Source organism: Haliaeetus leucocephalus, unplaced genomic scaffold (assembly GCF_000737465.1).
Source record: "Haliaeetus leucocephalus isolate CR32 unplaced genomic scaffold, Haliaeetus_leucocephalus-4.0 Scaffold417, whole genome shotgun sequence".
In the NCBI taxonomy this organism is placed as follows: domain Eukaryota; kingdom Metazoa; phylum Chordata; class Aves; order Accipitriformes; family Accipitridae; genus Haliaeetus; species Haliaeetus leucocephalus.
In genome coordinates, this window is record NW_010972853.1 from 2,288,607 (window position 1) to 2,304,668 (window position 16,062).

Genomic DNA, 16,062 nt, shown 5'->3' on the forward strand with positions numbered 1-16,062 from the left:
AAGTCTTAAGTATTGCACCTATTAAATCAATTTAGCATGCCTAAGCATGTTTTAGGTTACATGACTACCAGTCTATTAGCTTTTTTTATGGTTTGCACGTCAATACATTGCATACTGTTTCCCGCAAGCCAAAAATATCAAGAAAAATCTAATTTTCTTATTCCAGAAGAGATATATACTATAGATATTATTCTAATTAGAAAAAGCCAGCCAAAAATGGGAGCTCCAAGAAGTGAAAAGTTTGAATTCTGTCCTGCAAAGAGCAGTAATTCACATTGACTAGTCAAGCAAATAGTTCATTATGCACATTGGTAAGAAAGAAATACTGGTTTTGTGGCTTAATACCTGAGGTACTGGTGCTTAGCTCGCTACTTGTGCTTTCTAATGATGGACTGGTAGTTCCCTCTTTCCCATCTAAAATGGAAACAAATCAAAACCAGCACATTAAATACACTTTTTCTAGACAAGGTAATTAAAACTTACTGCAAAGAACAGATCAGGCAACCGCAAGAGATCTTCAAGAGTATCTTGCAAATGAGCCATCACTGATGTCTATGATAAATGCAAAAACTGCTGATTTGAAGAAAATGCTAGGCAAGAGAGTCTGTTGGGGTGGCTCATCATTGACTCATGTCAGATAGTTTAAAGCTTATTTTGGAACATCCCACTCCAAAACCAGATGTACCTTTTAAAGGCTAAATAGAAAAAGGGTGAGGAACGCAACTTTCTCTTAAGGCTACGAATTTAAGCCACAAATTCCTGTAAATTCACATCCTAGATACTATTGTGGTAGGAATGAATATATACCCAACTGTCACTGGATATAGTGGAGAAAGGGAAGAATTGGTACTGTAGTTGCAAAGTCCTCCTCTGCCCCAAATCAGACTATGGATGAAAGAAGTTATTTTCTTACCTGAATTTAAAATTAGTTATCTTTTAGTTGTGCAGGTAAGCTTTAGGAAAACAACCTCAATCCAAGTGGAATTGGACTAAGACACTTCAAACTAGTTAGAAAATTAAAGGAAATAAATCTAGTCCTCTACCCCTAGTCCATTAAATCTAATTGCATTCAGCTATGAGCTCAGCAAAACTATGCACATTTCAGAGATGTCTTCTCCAAGTGACTTTTTCAACCCACCTGTTTTGTACCTTTGAGATCTACTTCGTTTCTTAAAGCTGGAGCACCTGATTAAAGAGCAGTATCTCCTGGAAGCTGCAAGCTGATGTTCTGTGAAACATTTAAGCAAAAACATTACCAAATAGGTAGACAGGTCATTAACAGTTATTTGTCTACCTTAAAGCACATCTACATAGGTAGAGCTATGATGGCAAATCTCCAAAGAAAACACAGTTGATCTCAGCTAAGAGCACTTCTGCAGTAAAGTTTACACCAGCATCTGGAAGTAATTTTGATGCAACTCAACTAATACTGTGGTTTTCACATCCAATGTTGCTTATGTATATATATGTACTACACCTTCTACAACCCTGATGAGTACTAAGGGTCTTTTCCAACCTAAATGATTCTGTGATTCTAACTATACAAAAAAATAGGTATAGTCCAAGTACATAAACAGCTAGAAACAAGGTGAAAAGAATAAGAATTAAAATAGTGAAAGAGAGAATTTGATTTGTCATTAACATTTTGCTGAAACAACTGGGTTCTTCAGTAATGCAGGGCAGTATGAACCCTGACTCGGTCAACAATTCTGGAAGTGAGCAAGCAATGTGGGTTCCAGCCCTTGAGACAGAAAATCCAAGAGCTAGACAGTGTCAAGAAAAGCCAGCCACCTTTCCCTGAAAGATGTTCCCCAAATAGTTGTCAACATTTGTCAGAAGTCAGGACTCAAAAGTACAGAATCCCACAGAAGTTGCTGCTTGTCCAATAGAAACACTAAGGGCTGCCTACTCAAACGTAAGTCCCATCACATCCCCTCCTTTATAGGGGGAGACTTTAGAAATAGTTGAACACAAGTTTGGAAACTTGGAACATTTAAGGTCCATACTGCCCAGTCTTTCTTGGGACACGGACTTTGCATGGTCTGAGATACACAATAAGCCACACTATGATACAAGCAGAAATCTGATAGTAGCAGGGCTAACAAGTTATAGGATATGGAGAAGGCTGGGTGGGAAACAGGTTCCCGAGTGTGTTGTTTTAGCTACTCCTGAGGAGTGGTCTGCATCCCAGAATAATCCAACTTCCTCTGATACATGTTCCTAACACATTTCCAGACTAGGCTAAATCAACACTCCGTCCATGAATGAGATGAGTCTATCTGGCTTGCATAGGATCACACACCACCATGTCCCTTCATATCACTGCCCTGTCGACATAACTTGTGACCAAGCAGCAGGAGAAAGACAGGCGAACTGAAGCAGTGTGTCCACAAAGGGGAGGGAAAAAAGAAAAAGAAAACACAAACTTTCTTATTAGAATAGACATCACTGCTATTGGAAAATCGTGCAAGAGCCAGGTGATCTCCAACTAGGTCACTCTCCTATTATCTGCCAAAATGTGCTCCCTCAGTAAGATGCTCAGGGAATTTAGTCTTGAGACCACTGCCTAGAGAGCTGTAACAGAACAGTGTCAATACATCAGAAAGTGCCAAATACAAAGCCTACCTGCATTTCTGTTACTCATCACCACCTTGTATCGCCAGTGAGCTTCAGAAAGGTACTTGGAAAACTGTAACACACGACTTCCAAAGGTGTCTCTGCTTGCAGAAAGATTCAAGCACTCGACAAGTTCCAGCTCTTCACGAAGAACGTTACTGGAGTCCCATGGGAGACAACTCTGAATTTCTTCCAGATGGTTGAGAAGCAATGTGAGGAAGGCATCCATGGCCACCTCATCCACTAAAAATCCAGTAACACCGCTAGTGAAGTGTTTCAAATCCAGGTAGCTCAGCCTAGAGGTTTCACAGCTTTTGCCACCTAACATCGAGTCATGAAGGTCTTGGGTATCTGTGTGAACTGTCTCAGCAGCCAGCAGATGCCTCTCTAATTTCTTTTCAGCCTCTATTAGGTGCTGTGGACTTTCAGAGGTAGAAGACCGCCGACTAGCACTGCCTTCTACACTCACAGTAGTAGTCTTTTTGTCAAGATCATCATCCTCTGCATAGTCTTCATGTAGAAAAGCCTCAGTATGGAGGTCACTGTAGGAAACAAAAAGCAAGGAGAAGATGTTCTCCAAAACCTCCAGGCGCAGAGGAACAGGAACACTCCTTAAGAACTGCTGACACTTCACAAGGTACTGAGGAAATACTGAAGAGCAATCTGTATAATTAAAAACAAAAATAAAGGACACTTACAAGATTTTTCAGAAGTTCCTTCCCCCAACCTTTGCCATTTAAGAAAATCCTAGAAGAGGGAACTGCGCCAGTGGCTTAGAGCCGATAATTCCTCCACAGATCAAGTAAATATATGTCCAACATTTTACATTTAGAAATGTAGTGTACCCCCTCCCTCTCAGTAATGCCAATTATCGCCTTGCGCAATGATGTACAAACTCAGATTTCACCCATTTTAGCCATTAAATCAGTTTTAGCTGTGGGAAATCATAAACTCTTACAAAAGCATCCCTGCCATTATCATCCTGTATGTAATATCACCTTCTTTTTGCACAACATTTTTAATACAATTACCTTAAATGTTTTAGAACAAGACAGGCAGCTTATTCATATCTATTATTACTAAAGGTAACAACACCTCAAAGAAATGCCATTATACTTGTTTGCAAAGCATTCATAGCCCACTGAATAAAAACATCATATGTACACAGGGTGCAATATTATGCCAATACTATATGATAAATCAGAGCCTAGCAAATGGAGAAGCACAGGCTACTGAACCTGAGAAAGGAGGCCAATCACCTGCTGGTTCTCCAGAAGTTGCGTCTTCAGGGATATCACCAAGAAGGCTGTGTACGCAATCTTTGCACTTGGAATGCTTATGAGAATTCACACAGAGAGCATAGATAGCATACTTCATGGCACAAAATGCTCGAAACAGTGCCAGATTGCGTTGCTGACTCAGGGTGTTAGGGAGTGTTGCCGCTGTGGAGGGAAATAAGGGTGTTGAAGGAGTAGGAAGGAGATGAGAAAACAAGTTAATTTTCCCCTGCAGTTCCCACACAGCAATATTTAACCAGTCTTTCTTTCCCAGTGTCACATCTTTCTTCCCAGCTTTGCTCTATCTCACTGTTACTTCACAACATACGAAAAAAAACCCCAAAAAACCTACAACAGGTAGGCACAGACAAGCCAGGTCTGGATCCCCTTCTGAAAAGGAAAATTTCTGTGAATTTGTGTTACAGGACCTGGCTACAGCACAGAATGATCAAAATCTGGTCATGATGAGTCTCATTAGAGGTATGAGGTTAAGCTACATACACTGCTGCATTTACAACACAGGGACGGACCCTGTCGCATTCCAGCATCTTAGAATTGTGTGTTCTATCACACAGTGGATAAGTAGGGAAATAGTGTAGACTGGCTATGACTGTAGTGAGAATAGATTACCACGACCTCTATGGATTTCTACTAATAGACATCACGGTTGATTCTATCCACAATGGCCGGCCATATAGATTATATAAAATCTGCAATTGATTAAAGAAAAAGTACGGTCCCACAGTTTCCTTCACACATTTATGATAAAGGCAACTTAGAGAAGTACTACACCCACTCCTTCTCCCTTTTGCTTTTTTTTTGAGGAAAGAAGGTGTCGCATGCCAGAGCCATGATCCCTTCTTAGTACAACAGAACATAAGAGCTGCAAATTATGTAAAAGTTGCATTATCATTCCCCTCACCCAGGAATACAATATAGAGTCATATATTCTGTTACGCTGGGTTTAGATGAATTATCCAACTCCTGTACAAAGGTTAAAAAAAAAAACAAACCAACAACAACAAAAACACGAGACAGTGTTAAATTAGTGCTTGAATCCACTATCCTACATTCTCATACAAGGGGTAGATTGTCCCTCTGCCTACTGGCACATAGGAGAAGCATTAGCCAATTTTTTTTTTTATTTTTTTTTTTAAACAAAGCACTGGTTTGATGTACTGACAATGTCCCCATCCAAACTCTAGGACTGAACAGCACTACCTAGAAAGTGTTTCAGTACCATCCTCCACAAGGCTTGAGCATGATTTCAAAGAAAAGCACCTGAACTCTTCTGAAAACTACAGAGCAGCCAAGACAAAAGCCCTGAGAGCACAAACAGTTTGAAACCAATTATTCCCTATCACTGCAATTCTAAACAGCAACAATGGTGGAAACTATAATGCAGCCAGCAGACAGAACTGAGGAAACATCTAAGTATCAATCCTTTGCAGAACCCGCATGCCACAGAAATGCTGTAATTCACCGGCAGCTCTACACTACTATGTAGCACCCAAAAAGCTGTCAATACACTGTCTTAAGAGGACTTCATGCAGGTGAAGCCAGAGATCTGATAAATACAGTCCTCTGAAAAAGAGAAATAGCTAGCTGGAGATACTACAAGATACACACTAGTAATCAAATGCAAGTTTAATACACTTTTGCCTCCCATGTGGAAAGACTTGGATGCAGTGAGTCTCTGTCAGTATCTGCATCTAAACCAACCCTTCTCCTTGTACTAATACCACACAACGACTCTTTAACTATAAGCACTTGTTTTTCCTACGGCAGAAATATTAACACCTCATTCTTGAACTCTGTAACTCATGAGGAAATTTCTGCCCATCATTTCTTTTGTTAGTGTGACTGATCAAAGCTAGCATTACGCACTGATCTGAAGGGTGCCTGAACACAACTGTCTACCAGTACCTCTACTTCAGTTTCACTACTGCAGCTGACAGACGTGTGGCAGAAAGAAGGGGAAGTATGTGGGGTGAGGGAGAAAAGGGCCTGTTAACACTACGAACTCAGACAAATCAGAACTTCATCACTCCTCTCCTCCTTTATTTTAAAGGAGATTCTATTAAACTGTGTTTATAGAATTATCTGAATTTTACAACAATCACTGGGCTGAAAAGAGAAAGAGGACTTGTCTTTCATTAACTAGTTCTGTAAATCAAGGTGATCTGAAAAAAAGAAGTGAAACCACAGCTAGAATTCTTTTGCTACAGTCATGCAGCTCCCAGAAGGTATGATGGGACTGCCTCTTCCTGTTTCTGAAAGGTTTTGATAGAATTTAAGCAGAAAATAATTAAAATGCAAGAACTGATTACAAGACCCCAGCATCAGCAACAACAAAACAATTAATTTCAGAAAGCAGGACACTGAAACTGGAGATCTATATTGAGTCTCAATCATTACATCTTTCAAGACAACCGTCATGATATTTAACAATAAAACCTGTAAAAATAGGACTGGAAACTAACATCTTAACAATATGATACCAGAAGGAAAGAAAACTGCTTCCCACCAGGCAACCTGGAAAATCCATGTGAGATCCATCACTGAGAGGTCTCCATGCAACTCAGGTTGAAATTACACATGTACAAATTCCCATCCATAGAAGCAATGAGGCAAAAAATTGCAGCTTCTTAGGTTCTAGTACATGCAGGAAGACCGAGCTTCTGTATCATTAAGAGGCCCTGGCAAAAACGAGCTTTAAATAGCAGCAGCTGAACCTGGACATAGGCCACAATCAAGAGAGTGTACAAGGAGAGTCACTTCTGAGCAAACTAATGTGTTTAGGAATCTCAGGTATTTTAGGCACCAAATTGGAACATGGGAAAATGACAGAAGTGAACCAAGAGGGATGTAAACACAGCCTGTAGGTAAGCCTTACTGGTTTTTAATATTAAAGTAGATTTGGTAAGACTTAATATTAGAAAAAAAAAACACCCAACATTTTGTATCTTTCAAAAATGTAGATGTTATAGTATGAGACATTGTCAATTTCATCTGGCTTTGCCTTTTGATTTTAAATTTAAGTGCAGATGGCTGAAATCCAAAATATACACTTACTTTTCAAGCTAAGGGTATTATACAGTATATAATTTACAACGAGAAGCATATTATGAGCATGTGCAAAGTATTGTTACCATTTTGAAAACACTGTTTCAGAGATCTGTCCTTGTGAGATCAAAGAGATCTCACAACTCCTTCTTGGGAGAGAATTTACTTCCCAAAAGGACTCTAAAATAACTTTTACATGCTCTCTAGTTTTCTTCTGTGAAACAGCTGATAAGCACTATCTTCCTTATTTACAGAGATAGGTCAAAAGAACAGATTCTTCCTGGCAGAAATACTGAGCAGCACATACTTGATGGATAAGGGTTTTTCTGTGTTCTCACAACCCTACACATTTACCCTGCATCTGTTTGTCTCTAGCAGGAACTTTCTGAAGAAGCTCAATAACATCGTCTTCATTCAGTGCCAGAAGATTAGTGAGATGATGAAGAGAGTACACTGCAGTGTGGCAATCTAGACCGTGCAAGTGTTCCAAAAGAACCTTCCTTGGGATAGTAATACTGCAAGAGAGAACAAACAAAGAGGTGTCACAAACAGATTTAGGGGTCTCAGCCACGTTTAAAGACTTATCTCCCACTCTAATTCTGATTCAACCAAACTACTGCAGTTAAAAAGAAAAACAAATAGCAGAACTAATGGCCATGAAGCAATTTCAAGAGCTTGTGATATACAGTCACCAAGAGATGATTAGCCAAGATTCACAAGAAAAGAACACAATTTCTATTTGCATACATAAATTGACTAATGGGAAGATTTGGCAAGACAGTTTGGAAGAAGTCCTTCTGACCATTTTACCTGTTTTGCTGTATGCACCATTCAAGCACTTCCACCCGAGCCCACAGCCCGTCACAGAAATCTTTCAGTACTGAATCATTGCACAGATCCTAAATGGAAAGATAAATAAAAGAATCCCTTTACAACAAATCCTCTAGTCAGACAGCAGAACCAAGCCTGTGTCTCATATGGGATGTTTGTAAGACTTCTTTACCCAGATGGGAACTTTCAAGTACAGAAAGTTACCAGTTTTATTACAAAGCCAGCAAGAAAGGGCTATTCTGAAAGAGCATCCAAATCAGTCAGCCTCCACTCGACACACCATGGAAAGGTGGCTACATCCCTTTTCAAGGTTAGCTTTCGATTAATGCTTCTTAATAATGGTCTAAGACACTAACCTCTAGAGCTAATCATGTACTAGAACAGATGATATACTGGGTAGCAGACAGTTATTCTCCTTTTCCATCAGATCTAAGACTTTCACTTTGCAGAGGCTACTGCATAGACCTTCAGTCTGTTACCAATAGATGGTAACTGCCTTAAGGCAATACCAGCCTAGATCTGTCCCAATGATCCAGCAGTGCAAGGCTCCCCGTCTCCCCACCTCTGTAGTCCAAGCCACTTGCCTGCAAGCAGACATCATCTGAACTGCAGCTACACCGTCTTCTTCAGAGATGAAGACTCCCCCCAGACAAGGTGGATCTTTGAGTCACAGCTCTTGTCATTTATCATTTCATTTTGAGAACGGGTATGGGAAATTTCCAAGCTATTCTGTTGCTGAACTCAGGTTAGTTGTGACCAGAATTAGTCACTATCCAGTGATGACTCACTGGATGAAATAACACCAACCAAACATCCGCCAGCTCTTAAAAAAAACTAATCAACAACCGTTGCTGTCTTTTTCTCTGTTAACAGCCAAGGCTGAAGAGCTTATGCCAGAAAAACTTTCAGAATCTCCTGTGCAATCATACTCCCTTCACAGCTGAGAAGTAAGAAGAAAGGCAAGTGTCCAATAATGTTACCTACACACAACTGTAACATCTTAGCTTTTTTAATTCCACTTTGAGAAAGTTTAACATTCTCACTGGAAACTCCCTGTTTTTATTTATTTTTTGCAAACAAATTGCATTATCTGGACTCAGACTGGGATGCTGCCACTTTCTGCTGATTTACCTGAGTTTTGTGAAGAGTCCATAACAATGCTTTTGCTGATTCCAAGCTTTGACAATGAGTCCATCCTAACAATACCAAGAGGCGGCAAAGGGGGTTGAATTCTCTCCTCAATAAGCTGTTCAGGCCTGAGTAGTCTTCTCTTTTCAGTAAAGTTAATGCAGTCACCTACAAAAGAAAAGGAAGAAGTATTTATCTTTCCAAAATGCAGAGACCTATAATGCCTGGCAGGTTACGTAAGCAAGTAGCCATTTCAGTATTAGCTTCACTAAAATAGTGAAGTTCTGCATCTGGAACTTCCCTAAACTTATATTTTCCAAGCCATCAGGTTACTCTTCAGTAAAACTGTCATAAGGAAAAAAACCATCATTTCAAATGCTTACTACAGAGCCAGCTCACACTCCCTCACTACATTATCTTTACATTCTTTCTATTGATTACGTCTCTGTCAAGGGCATTATGTAAGAAACTTGAATGAGCACATTATTTAGAAGTGGAAATATGTTAAACCTTAAAAATTTGCACTTTAACAGTGACAACCTACCTGTATACTATTTCTTCCATCTATGTAAATAAATTCAAATAATTTAATTCATACCAGAGTATTTTTCACCAGGTCTTCAAGCTCTTTAAAACATACATTTTACAGTGCAAACTAGTCTCACTGCCCCAAGTCTACCAGCATCAGAAAAGCAAAGCAACAAGTTCAAGGTCATGAGGTAAATCAAGTGGTATATCCAAGAAAATTACAATCAGAACATAGGATTTCTTGAAGATCTAATCTTGTCTGCATGCAGATGAGCTTTTCCAAAAATTTCACTGAATATTTTGAGTTCATTACACAGCTGAAAGTAGGGGAGTTATCACCAGTTACTTCCTTGTTCCTATAAGTCATGACCCCTACTAAACACTATTTGAATACAAAATGCTTATGTGCACCATCAAGACGTGTTCAATACAGGGACTGACTTTAGCCACCACTGGGTTTCCCTCTTAATGATTTTATGGCCATACCAGAATCTGTTCCAGAAAGTGCTTGCTGCTGCTCAAGCAGTAGAAATAGGCTGTCTTCCAAGAAGGAGACTCTTTGGGATCCGAGAACAAACTCATCATGGTTCGCTCTGTATCCAGCTGCTCAGATGAACCTAAAAAACATCACAACAAGATTACCTCACAGTACAGAGGGGCACCTTTGAAAGAAGCATAATTACTGTTAATTTAAACTGAGAAACACTCAAGGTTTCCTCAAATACTAACCACCCGTTACATGGTAACAGTTAAGACTCTCAGATATTGTTACTGGATAACAAGAAAGCCAAGCAGAGAAATTTGATAGAAAATAAAAAGGTCAGACAGGAAACCAGGGAACTGTCTGGACAGTTGTTGATATAGCAAGAGCCTGTTCGGCACGCAGGTTGTTTGCATCAGCTCAGGTCATACTGCCTTTCTTTCTCTAGTCATACACATCTTATCTGTATGTTGCATGAATTCTTGCTTGTGCTCCGAGACACTATGCTGCTTTGCAGGGCCTTAGCAAAGACTTGTCCAGCAAACGAACTTCTCAGATCTGTGCAAAGCAAGAATTAAACTACTCCCAGTAAGAGTGAAGGCATCCATATGTCCATTTCTCTTCCCCAGTGAGGAAGCACTAACTGTAGTTATTATCAGAAATGCCAGAGTCTGCCACTCCACACCAGCTTGAACTTCCCTTCAGCAATCCCTATGAGCGAAGGGAGGAGAGAAGATACAAACCTCACTGACTTATACCTCAGTGTACAGAGGCGAGCAAAATAGGGTAGGCATTCTACCTTTTCCCTCCTTGCGCACTCACCTGCCACTTTCCTCATAAGAGCATGGGCACCACTTGCCATTCAGCTTCAATTGAGATCCTCAACTAAATGTACCAGTCATAGGGAGCTAGACAGAAGCTGTGAAGTTATAGCTGGTACAAAAACAACAGCTGGGCTCTGGCAAGCAAGCAGGTAAGCAAACTGCATCTTCTTTCCAGCTGGGATATCGGCCCACTCCACATCTCCTTTCACTTCTAGAAGCTTTCTTTTCCAATATTAAGGGGTTTGAATGTTTTGGGATTACTGAGGTAGCTGAATTGTTATTGGCCTGAAATGGAACATCCTCCAACACAGATGATCCCAAGCTGGAGCTGAACCAGTAAAAGATTTATATACATATGGCGAGTCAATTTTCTAGTTACAAGCAAGATCTTCAGCAGGAGAAATGCTGAGCAGATTAAAATAGAGCACAACAAGGGGTGGTAAAGGAAGTGCTTACAAAAGAAGGCAGCATAGACTGCAGAAACGTAGGGAGAGCCCTGGGGTTCTTATGCCAATTCCTTGCTTTAAGTCATTTTATCATCATATTTTACAAGACTCCATGGCTTGTTAAGGCACCTTAGCAAGAACACTACTCAACTTCTTGACAACTTGCCTGTTTAATGCCTCAATGGCTTTGTTAAACAAGAAATGAAAACAAAGCATAAAGTGAAACAAACCTTTTCGTATTGATTTTGACACCAGAAATTTTTCTCTTGTTCTTTCTATGAGAACACTGCTATACAGGCTTAACAGGCCATGACTCTGTTTCCTCAGCATACAGCTTAGTAGCTTCTCCTCCCTCAGTGGGCTTCCCTCAGTCCAGCATACATCCAGGAGCTCCCTGAACAGGTGCCATACTTCATCTGCCTGATGCTCCACCTCAAAAGTCACTATACTAAGAGCAGCATAAATTGTATCCACTAGTTCTCTTTGATCTAGTTCTGCTGAAATCTCAGAACTGCACTGAAGCCTCTGTAGAGATTTCAAGGAGTCACGAAGAAATTCAACAAAGATGTTTTGTAGAGAGCAATAGTGCTCGAGCGAAGAGCTGTGTATGCCTTGTTCCTCCTGGAAGAACTCCAGCAGGGCTTTTGCCCTCTGAGGAGCCCGCAGCAAAAGCTTCCTGAGAGCTGAAACAACATCCAAACTGAATCTGTGAGAACAGCCATCTCTTCTTTTCCTGTCTGTGATGTGCTTGTTCTGGGTGCACTCAAATGCTTCAAACAGTTCCTGGTAGGGAAATAATAAAACAGTAAGCCTTTCAGACTCCATTAAAAATATGAAATACATTATTTAAAAAATAAGAGAAAGCAAGAAGATAAATCAATTTGGAAACATCCTGTGGCCTAGGAAATCCATCAATAATAGTCCACCTTGTCCAATATCCTTCCTGGAAGAGTGGATATGCCTGAATACGTAACAAAAATACAAAGAATCCTATAATACACTACTACGCTATATGGGCCGTGTGCTCATAAGCAAGTTACCTTAGTTCACAGGCAGCTCCTATGGAATGGCTGAAGCACTACCGTATTCTATCTCTTAGCAATACATTGATGTGACTGTATCTTCATAAGTCAGTAAGAGCATGATGATTAGTGTTCAGTCTTTTTTTTTTTTAACCCTACTTTTCTAGATTCATACCATCTATTTACCAACTGCATCATCCTCATCAACGCTAATTATTCAGACTTGGTTTAAACTGGCCAACAGATTGAGAAGCCATCTCACAGACTTCTTTCTTAAGCAACAATAATTTTTCTTGCTAACAGAAGCAAACCTGCAATTCCAGAGCTAGGAAGAGGAAAGCAAACAAACAAAAACTCCCAGTCAGCCCTCCCAGTAAGGGGTGGGAAGGTGAGGAACAACCCAGTTCAACAGCAATTAAGCAGCACTTGTGGCACTCCTGGAACTATGCGAGTGCTGTCCTTGGCTGGAAGAGACAGGTCAGGGAATATGCAGGGGAGACATGGTTGGTGTGCGCAAAAATGAGAATATTAGCAGTAGAAGATAAGTCCACAACATCCTTTTCTTTATTTGCTGGATCAAAACATACTCTACCTACTAACATGCCTCTGACAGTAATTGTGACAAAGATATGAGGTTGCTGAGTCTCCTATTTCTGTGCAACACTGCAGACAATGGTGGAATCTTTCATGACCTTGGAGGTTAGATGGTAACTTACACAGACTTCATTGGTCACTAACAGAATTCAAGCAGATTTATTTTCATCAACAGTCAAGTTTACCTTGTTTGCTTTCATCCTGTAATTGCTAATTCTGTCTCCTTAGAGAAATATTGAACACCTTTTCCTTATTCATATCCCAAAACCTGATACAGTTGGATATTCTACATAACTAACAAGAAGTAGGGCATACTAAGTAGCTCACCTTTAGAACCTCCTCAGAGACATCTTTCTGTAGTTCTTCCAAGAATAATAAAAATTCAGTTTCTCTCTGAAGAACAACTGGAACAGTTTTCTGAAACAATATAAGAGAATGAGAAAGGCGTTAGCCAATAAAACTTTTATTTATTTACATTACCATATAAACCTAATCCTAGCTATCTCATTAACATTTTGAGGCAGACTGAAATATCTCTCTGAAGATACCTATTTCTCAATTAAAGGCTATTCCACAATTAAGTTCTGCTCCCACACCAGTGGTTTCCATTTATCTATACATTTGGAAACAGAAACAAGTGTCACACTGTCAGGAATTACAATCCAATCAATTAGACACATCCTTCAACAGAAGGTAGAGAAAAAATGGAAGCCTAAGTAGTGACAAGGACAAATGAATTTAAAAAAAAGTATGATCTCACATCCCAGTGTACCAATAAAAAAAAAAACCAAAAAACAAAAAAAGGAAAAAAGACTAGTTTGCACCTGTCTGTCTGAAAACAGCAATACAGCAAGCACATTCCTCACCATCTAAAGCTTATAGAGAATTGTCTGATGCCTGAACTATTTCATCTTTAATGTAAGAAAGGTGCTACACAAACACAGAAGTTGATACACTCATGCCTTCCATTTACAGAAATGCTCAATGCTAAAAAGCCAACTTCTGTTACCTAAACAAAACAAAAAATACCCTTCCATTTTTCTCCCCAGTGTGGAGAAGATGAACAGTTCTTTCTTGACAAGCAAAAGCAATACACCTCTCCAGGTACCTTGAGAACCCAATTCCATGAAATGTGGGAAAGCCTATAATTTAAATAAGCAACTAGGCAGACATTTTGTACTTGGAAGTCAGCTAGAAGTCAGAGCTGTAAGTTGCACTTGCAAGTCAGCTAGATGTTTCTGTACCTGATTCCTGGCAAGCCATTTTTCCAGTACAAGAAGCCAAAGCCACGCAGTTCTCCATGGGCTAGAATTCTGTCCCCATCTACAAAAGCAATAAGCACATACACTGGATTATACAACATCATTCCCATCTCTAAGATTCAGGGAAACACTGTCAGAGGTAATTTTGATTTTTATATTTCTTTGTGTAAGATAAAAACAAAGACAACTAAACAGCTGAAGACGAGTCAGACAGGAAGATAATGCAGAGAAACCAGAATATTAGTACTCCTTACACACTAACTCAATGATTTCTGCTGTGCAAGTAACTGCTTTTAGATCTGCCAAATACCAACATTACTGCCATAGTTCTTTGCTTCAAAACAATGAAATTTATTTCTGGTCTAAAGTTCAGTCTGTATAGCCCTCTTTGAGCACTTCAGCAGATTTCTTTGAAATCTGACCGCTTGCCAAACACTGCTATTTCCTGTTCTGTCTAGTTCTACCTGAAAAAAATGAAACTAAGTTTTAGGTCACAGCAGCACAAGCACAGCTCTACATCCAAACTAAAAGTAATGTAGTAATTAAACAAAGAATACTTCTAATTTCAATCAGCTTTTCATGTGCTGCAGTACTTACATATTCCAAAACCTAAACAGTTAGGGAACATATTCAATACTGTCAAAGGAACTAGGAAAAGGAAAAAGCACAAAATAGTTTATTGGCCTTTGAAAATCTCAGCACTGCTAACTAAAGCCTTTAGATGTGATAGCCCAACATTCAAAGATAAAAAGATCAAAAATGGTTATGTCTCACATGGCCATCAGCAATATTCATCTAACCATGTGCACATCTCCTCCGGACTCCTTTAACTGTTGTCAGTATAAACTATTTCTTAGAACCTTTACCAAAATGTTACACAAATTTTAATGTGAAGAAGTATGATCATCTGCTTGGAGAGGGGGAATACCAATGTTCCCTGAAGTGCTAGAAAGTCACCCTTCATATGCACCTACCCGAAAAGCAGAGATCAAAACTAACTAGGATTGAGTAAACCCAATGCCATTTCAAAATCCAATGCGAGAGAAATAAGATACTAACAGCATAATTCAATTTTTTTAGAGTTTAAATTTTTAGAAATTGGCAGGTCTTTCAAGAGCGGGAAACAAGAAAACATTTAAAATACCTACAGTACTGATCTTGGCGGTTCCGTTTCTAAATTAACCAAAGCTTGGTGTCAAAGGAATGTAATTTCAGGAGATGTTCCTTCTCCTTATCCTTCAGCAAGATCTAACAAAATCTGTTCTGAAATGCTTCCAAATAGTTTTAAGCTTGGATCAATCACCACATCAGCTGCATAAATGAACAGTGCTCGTTATCCCGGTGGACTGGGCAGCCTGCTAAGTGCTCGGGCAGTGATAAGATGTCAACATTCAGATAACAGCACATCTAGACACATCCAGGACACCTCAGCACGGAAGCAAGTGTTGTTTCCCAGATTGTACCCGCGTCCCACAGTCACCGCTAAACTAATTGCTCCTCCTCATTTCACACTCAAGCCTACTGAACCAAAACAGTACCTTACTTACCTTACCCCCACAGGACAAGCTACCAGAGCCTGAAGAATTGCTTCCACCTTCTCAGGGCCGTCCCCGTGCCACTGGCTGAGCTGGGGCACACAGGCCTGCGCAAGCTCCCAGTCTCCGCGCCGTACGCACTCGCAGAAAAACCCAAAGAGCCGCTCCAGAGAGACCGCTTCTTCGTTGCCAAAAGAATGCATCTTCCCGGGACGAGCAGGTGACCTGGGGCAGGGTGACACACGCGAAGGATCCTGCCGTGAGGGCGCGCTGGGGCACCATCCCCGGCTTCTCCTTCGCACCGACAGCGCGCCCGGGGCGGGGACAGGCGGAGAGCCAAGGCCTGGCTGCAGGGGGCTTCTTCCCACAGGGGCGGGGGGGTAAGGCGCCCACGGGCACCGCGGGCCGCCAACGCGGCTGCCGCTCGGCCGTGCCCGCGCCGCCCGGGGGAG

General features: G+C 40.5%; 1 protein-coding gene across 5 annotated transcripts in view; it reads right to left on the minus strand.

Annotated features, from left to right (window-relative positions):
- ZFYVE26 (zinc finger, FYVE domain containing 26) overlaps positions 1–16,062 on the minus strand; it is a 49,830-nt gene that overhangs the window by 33,606 nt on the left and 162 nt on the right. For 2 of the 5 annotated variants that reach the window (XM_010574182.1, XM_010574184.1), the window contains exons 2-13: positions 15,623–15,835; positions 14,058–14,136; positions 13,141–13,230; positions 11,428–11,980; positions 9,933–10,063; positions 8,922–9,086; positions 7,770–7,858; positions 7,314–7,474; positions 3,855–4,058; positions 2,626–3,279; positions 1,139–1,228; positions 346–414 (exon numbers count right to left, since the gene is read on the minus strand). In XM_010574182.1, the coding sequence (XP_010572484.1) occupies positions 346–414; positions 1,139–1,228; positions 2,626–3,279; positions 3,855–4,058; positions 7,314–7,474; positions 7,770–7,858; positions 8,922–9,086; positions 9,933–10,063; positions 11,428–11,980; positions 13,141–13,230; positions 14,058–14,136; positions 15,623–15,813 (2,476 nt within the window). In that variant the 5' untranslated portion in view covers positions 15,814–15,835. The remainder of the gene's footprint in view (positions 1–345; positions 415–1,138; positions 1,229–2,625; positions 3,280–3,854; positions 4,059–7,313; positions 7,475–7,769; positions 7,859–8,921; positions 9,087–9,932; positions 10,064–11,427; positions 11,981–13,140; positions 13,231–14,057; positions 14,137–15,622; positions 15,836–16,062) is intronic. The other 3 variants (XM_010574187.1, XM_010574183.1, XM_010574185.1) reach the window with 2 other exon arrangements.